The sequence below is a fragment of the Schistocerca nitens genome, chromosome 6 (assembly GCF_023898315.1).
Source record: "Schistocerca nitens isolate TAMUIC-IGC-003100 chromosome 6, iqSchNite1.1, whole genome shotgun sequence".
Taxonomy (NCBI): domain Eukaryota; kingdom Metazoa; phylum Arthropoda; class Insecta; order Orthoptera; family Acrididae; genus Schistocerca; species Schistocerca nitens.
The window spans coordinates 497,168,727-497,175,725 of record NC_064619.1 but is presented as its reverse complement, the minus strand read 5'-3'; the positions used below and the strand labels follow the sequence as shown (position 1 = coordinate 497,175,725).

General features: G+C 39.4%; 1 protein-coding gene across 1 annotated transcript; it reads right to left on the bottom strand.

Moving 5' to 3' along the window:
* Nucleotides 1-1,409: 1,409 nt before the first annotated feature.
* Nucleotides 1,410-6,003, bottom strand: LOC126263425 (uncharacterized). The gene is made up of 2 exons (XM_049960519.1): nt 5,913-6,003; nt 1,410-2,224 (listed from the first exon to the last, which is right to left on the bottom strand). The coding sequence occupies exons 1-2, from the start codon at nt 6,001-6,003 to the stop codon at nt 1,410-1,412; spliced, it is 906 nt and encodes a 301-aa protein (XP_049816476.1).
* Nucleotides 6,004-6,999: the final 996 nt, after the last annotated feature.

The window sequence follows — 6,999 nt, the reverse complement described above, 5'->3', positions numbered from 1 at the left end:
ATTAAATGTAGATGGTGCGTCTATAGACTGTGTAACAAATGCAAAATTTCTAGGAATGAATATTGATTCCCAGTTGAAGTGGTGTGAACACACAAAGGTACTTGCAAACAGAATGTCTTAAGCATGTAATGCCCTTAGAGTCCGATCATCAGTGTGTAACATGCAGTGTCTTTTAGTTACATACTATTCATATGTACACTCAGTTTTTAGCTATGGCATTCTTTTCTGGGAAACAAATGCACAAGGTATGAACACAATTTTCAAACTCCAGAAAAGAGTCATAAGAATAAAACCAAAAATAGTACTCGAGCTCATTCTATAGATCTGTTCAAAACACTGGGGATTTTAACTGCCCCGTGTGAAAACATTTACCAGTCAGTTGTACACATCAAAAATAACATTGGTAATTACTGCACAAAACAGCTCTGTTCATGACCCTGAAACAAGAGCTTGACTCAACTTACATTTACCAAGAAAAAATATACATAAAACTCATAACAGCGTTTTCTACCAAGGAATAAAAATGTATGACAAATTACTAAAAGAGATTAAAGTATTGCAAAAATACACTTATTTAAAAAGGCAGCTAAAAAGTACCTGTTATGCAATACATTTTATACATTGAAGGATTACTTAGACAAAACGGAGTGGGGGGTTTGGTTAAAAAAAGTTATACAAATAAATAATAACAATGATTATAAAACATCCAACATTCCACATAACACTTTCACATTATGTTTCTTTCTTTTTTTCTTTCTAGAAATACTTACCCACAAGCTATGCATAGCACAATACTAACACCTCTTCCTCTTTATCGAGCTCAACATCTCACTCATTATGGAGGGATGCTGACTCAGTTTTTCCGGAGAGCAAATGGAAAGTTGTGGTACAGAAAATGGCCCAGAGATCACCAGTGTATGTGTGTGTGTGTGTGTGTGTGTGTGTGTGTGCGCGCAATGAGTGAAGTGTTATTAAACAATGTGTGTGTAGTGCGTGCAGTGACTGGCAGTAAGATATGAGTGAACAGTGTGGCATTACATTACGTAATAAGTTATTTGTAAAAAAAGTATTGTATACCAGGGTAAATCTAATGATTGTCTCTAACTAGAGGTCTGTAAGTGTATGTGTATACGAATTAGTTTATTTTAAATTGACCTAAACTTGCAAATACTTTGACATGTACTATATCCTTGTAAAAGGAGATCTACGGATCTGTTCAGGAAATCATCTTATATTGTTAATTACGTCATTTTATGCTCATAATAAGCTGTTTTTCTTCATGAATGTATATATTAACAATAAGAAATTTCTTTCTTTCTTCTTGTGAAAAAATAAGAAATAAAATAAAAATGCAAAAGTATAAATAAAATGAAATTTAATATTAAATATGTATATTCACAATACTGCTCTTAAATATTAAATTCTAATCTCCTTCTACGCCCACTTTTTGAAAATCTTGTAATTAGTTTTTCTACGTCTACAGGAATCTGGTAATGAATATGCATAAGTGCAAGACCAAGGAGTCGCCTTTCATTCATCGATGTTCTTAAGTAACTTTTCAGGCGCCGCAACGACGAAAACGATCTTTCAGCAGATGCAATTGTCACTGGAAGCGTTGCCAGGACCAATAAAAGCTTATGTATTATAGGATATGCATCGTTATCACATCTAGCCAATATGTCAAGGGCGATGGTTGGAAGCTCTTTTTGTCGTTCTGTTTCTTGATTCCATTTCTCTCGCCACAACAACATTTCATCCCGTAACATAAGAGAAGCAATGCCTTTGTCCACGTCAAGCAACGAACCGAAGCGGTTGGTGAAGGACTCTGCAATTTTTTCAGTTTCACCTGCAGAGATCTTCACAATACTTTCTGGACTGAAAACAGAAAGGTTGAACACATCCCAAGTTTCAGCAGAGGATCTTTCTCGTAAATAAGTTATAATGAAGTCCAGTAGGGGAGCATAGACTGTTACTCTGAAATATTCTTCTGCCGAATTTGTTTGAGGGTTGTCACGATAAACTTGGCGTCGACCGTAGCGAGGTATGCGAGGAATATTGAGCTCGATGCCTGGTTGATCCGCAAGTTTCTCTGCACGCTTCCACACGCTACTGAAGCTAGTGACCAAATTTTCTCGACGACTGACAAGAATAGCGATAGTGTTCTTGACGTGTGTAGCACTGTCATTGAGACCAATAGAGGTTTCTGCAATAGTTTGCTTTGAGACTGCGTCAGAGATAGCACAATAATGACAACACAAATTGTGAGCTGCACAAATTTTACACCAGAGAAGCAGCCTTACCAGCTGTGCTCGGGTCATGCCACTCATCAATCTTTCCGAGAGTCTCCACAATTTTTACAAGATCAGCTGAAAACTGAAGTACACTGTCATGTCTCTCTACCCACCGGGTCTCACAAAGTGATGTGAGTGCACAACCCAAGGTGTTCATTAAGACACTTTTTCTTTTAGGGTGTGTCTTGAAGAAATTAATGACCTCTTTCATTCTACGTCTACATCTACATTTGTTACTCCGCAAGCCATCCAACGATGTGTAGCGGAGGGCACTTTAAGTGCCACTGTCATTACCTCCCTTTTCTGTTCCAGTCGCGTATGGTTCGCGGGAAGAACGACTGTCTGAAAGCCTCCGTACGCGCTCTAATCTCTCTAATTTTACATTCGTGATCTCGTCGGGAGGTATAAGTAGGGGGAAGCAATATATTCGATACCTCATGCAGAAACGCACCCTCTCGAAACCTGGCGAGCAAGCTACACCGCGATGCAGAGCGCCTCTCTTGCAGAGTCTGCCACTTGAGTTTATTAAACATCTCCGTAACGCTATCACGGTTACCAAATAACCCTGTGACGAAACGCGCCGCTCTTCTTTGGATCTTCTCTATCTCTTCCGTCAACCCGATCTGGTACGGATCCCACACTGATGAGCAATACTCAAGTATAGGTCGAACGAGTGTTTTGTAAGCCACCTCCTTTGTTGATGGACTACATTTTCTAAGGACTCTCCCAATGAATCTCAACCTGGTACCCGCCTTACCAACAATTAATTTTATATGATCATTCCACTTCAAATCGTTCCGCACGCATATTCCCAGATATTTTACAGAAGTAACTGCTACCAGTGTTTGTTCCGCTATCATGTAATCATACAATAAAGGATCCTTCTTTCTATGTGTTCGCAATACATGATATAGCGTCCCGAACAGCAGGCACCTTGGAACTACGGGATATAGAGTTATTTATTCTGTGGCTATAGCATGGTGCCTTAACAGCGTTCCTGGCCTCCTTCTGTACTTCAGTGGCAGCACCTCGAAATTCGGAAAGCGTAATAGCACATCCGTCCGTTCCAATGCCAACACAATGTTCCAGTGGAAGTTTGAGCCTATTCTTCAGCCGGTACAGGACAATTTTACCTATGAACTTACCAGTTAACGATAACTCCCTAGCTGTGGAAGTTCCATCTACCTTCTCTTCTGTGTTAACTAGCTTCCTGGATTCTTTCCAATCTTCTTAATCAGACTGATAGCCATCTTCGAAATTCGCATGACCAAGTTCTACAAACGCATCAACGAAACTAATGAAATTCTCACGGATATTACCGTTAAGTACGTATCTTAACGTATGGCTAAGCTGACATGAGTGAGAAGCATCTGTTGTCTAGTCAAAAAGTATTGAATAATATTGTGATGAGCGTACGCTACTCTGAAATCTCTTTCCCAAAGCATGAAATTAGAGCATATTGCGTTGTCTTACTAATATATGTAGCATTTGACGAAGCTGACTGCTGGTGTTGCTCCAGTTTTTTATCGCCGGCAGACACTCTAAATCTTAGCAGTTCTCTAAAATTTCCTTCGTTCACAGCAACAATGGAGCTCTCGGAATTTGCCTGTTTATGAAATATCTGTCCATCATCTCTGTGTCCACGGAATGGTAGATTTTGCCGCCCAAGGAAAATAACCGTTTCGACTATAGGACGAAGTCGTTCCCTGTTTCCTTCCACCTCTTTGCTGCGCTGTTGGTGTACACGGTTGATTACCTCCAAGTGAGGTTTATTGAACGTATTGAGGAATGCATTCCCCTGTTCTACGGCTCTTCTGTGATAAATGTGACTGACATGTGCTTCCAAATCGCCATTGGTGCAAATGGCTCTGAGCACTATGGGACTTAACATCTTAGGTCATCAGTCCCCTAGAACTTAGAACTACTTAAACCTAAGGACATCACACACATCCATGCCCGAGGCAGGATTCGAACCTGCGACTGTAGCGGTCGCGCGGTTCCAGACTGAAGCGCCTAGAACCGCTCTGCCACACCTGCCGGCCAAATCACCATTCTGCCCTGCCATATCCTTGAAGTTTGTCAGCGGTTTGGTCACAAGCTTTTGCAACGGCACAGTTTTTTGACCTCCGCCAACGCATCCCGTAGCAACAAACGGACAGTGTTTACAAAATAAACCTCTTCTTGCATGTGAAAAGACAAGCCAAGGGTATCTGCTGAGGTATTTATTCCCAAAATATCGCTTCGCCTCTTTACCATTGATCATGTGTAAGGAAAATGGAAACTCACAGTCATCTTTCGGTTGCCAAGGATTCGATAAGAGTTGATATTTTGTGTAGTCATCAACATGTTTATCTAAGAAATTTTCAATGTCTTAGGGGACACTAGACCCAGTATACGAATTAGACTCAGAAGAAGTAAGCGACCCCAGCACATTACTAAAACTGTCACACGCAGTATACACGACGGGTTGGGAAGAAGCTGAAGCAACAGGAGTCACAACTTCAGTACTTTCCTCCACATCAAGCCAAGATCCAGAAGCTGGAGTACAAGCTAAAACTGCCCGCTTATGGACAGGCTGAAAAAATGAGTCGATGCTTCGGGTTCGTTTCACTGACGACGGTGGTCGTTGATTTGCCTGTAGGATGAAGGAAAGTAGTGTTAAAAGGGGTAAGTAGATCTATATTCAAGAAGAAGAAAGGAAAGACTCGCGGAGGGCATAAGCAGAATGGAACTCGCAGCAATAGAAGTGGACGATTTCTTAATTCATATCACTAAATTTTAATTTTGTAATGACCAATTAAATAAAACAAAAATCTGAGTCAATGAGTTACCAATACTAGTACAATGTGCTACTAACTGATTTCAGGGATATAAGGGGGAAATGTAGGCTACCCTTTTTTTCTCATTGAAGCTATTACAGTAACGACAATTTCCTAGACCATAATAAATGAACTAAACCACTAGCAGTAACATAAAATCCATTTTTATTTAAGCTAGTTGAAAATGTAAATGCAACACGAGTTACCAATGACACGTGTGGCATATGTTAAAGATAAGGCGTGAAGTTTATTTGCTTTTACTTAAAATTTGTTGTGTTTGTATTGAAATCTAAAGATAAAAGCCTGTTGATGTGATTGATACATCATTATGCTTGTAGCAGAATTGCCTTTTCTTAAAATTTGTTGCGTTTATATGACCGATACGCCATTTCCGAAGACATGGTGATTCTGGGAGAACTCTAAGACCGTTTGTTTATTTGTTTCTTTGTCTGTTCTTATCACGCTACAGGCCGTGTTGCCAGGTTATTTTGGCTTGAATGTTTGAAGAAGGGACCCGTGAGGCACCCACCCTTTGTTGTACAGCTTTTGAATTCTAACTTACATACGGTAAAAGTTTTGTGAATGCTGAGTGAAACAGGAGTTTTCAAACTAGAACCTCGACATGCTGACATTGAGCTATCATTATGCGGAAAGCAGAACGCGTTCTCTGAAAAGCAAACTAAATAAAGCTTGATGTTTTACATCTTGTCAAAAGGTGTGATTACTGGAGAAAGAACTATCGATATGAGGTTTTAGATTATGAGAGGAAGGAACTGGCCGTGGACTTTTCAAAGCAACATACCAAAAGTTGCCTGGTGCGATAAGCGAAGCCACAGATATTCAAATCTTGATGGCCCAACTGAGGACTGAATACGGGTCTCCAAACGCTTCATTACGCGTCTCATCATACTGTAATACCCTGTTATAGAAAATGAAATAGCTAGCTAAAAAGTATATCTGCACCAAGCTTTGATAAGTCGAGAATAAAACATTTGAATTATTTGAGGGTCTTATTTCAGACTCAAGTGACAAAACGAAAACGTGAATAAGATTTAAATAATTTTTAAACGTTCGATTGCATTATGGGGTAACTGGTAAAAACAGCTTTTGTTTCAATTAAGCGACAACACTGGATATAACATGCAAACATCTGGGTCCTTGACAAATTTTGGACATAAAATTGTGATCTCAAAAACAGAAAAGAAATGAAACTTGGAAAAAAATGTGCTCCATTAGTAATTATTCGTGGTTTGCTATCACTGAATCAGACGCAGATGTACAAACACACCGTACCACAGCTTTCTCTATTACACAGTCCTTTAGCACGATTTGAAACCAGCATACTATTCGCAAATCAGATCCAGGAGTACAAAACGCCGTAGTTCATACAGTTGGAAACCTGAAGAACAATGCCAAAAAGTATAGCAAGCCCCCACATAGCGGCCATATCATTATTGAGTGAAGGTCTACAATGCGCTTTAGTGAAACATTGTTACATATTATAAGTGATCGTTATCTGCAGTGCTAAAAAGTCACACAGAAGTAATCTTTTTCTGTGAATATAGTATTTGTTGACATTATTATCTGCTAAGCAAACGAAGTCGCGGCTATCATATAGTAGAGAATAAAGTACGAATGCTTCTTCATAACAAAATCTGTTGGGACAACAGGTTGAAAAACGGGACTGTCCCTTTCAATACGGGACGTCTGGGCACTTTACCTAAACTTTGGATTATCCTTTTTGATACAATCATATTCAGCACATTTATGGTTTTTAGAAACTGGAAAATGCTCAGAAGTTTTGCTATGGTAAATTTTCAAAATAAGGAGAGGGTTATTAATTTTTTTTTATTTTTTGTTCGAGTTCGATGTTTTTTACCGCCAGACTA

Bases quoted from the DNA above. Each gene is read 5' to 3' on its own strand.
- LOC126263425 (XM_049960519.1), bottom strand. From the start codon at position 6,003: ATGAAGCGTTTGGAGACCCGTATTCAGTCCTCAGTTGGGCCATCAAGA. The intron at 2,225-5,912 runs GTATGTTGCTTT...TCTCTGACGCAG, and splicing joins ATCGCACCAGGCAACTTTTG to TCTCAAAGCAAACTATTGCA.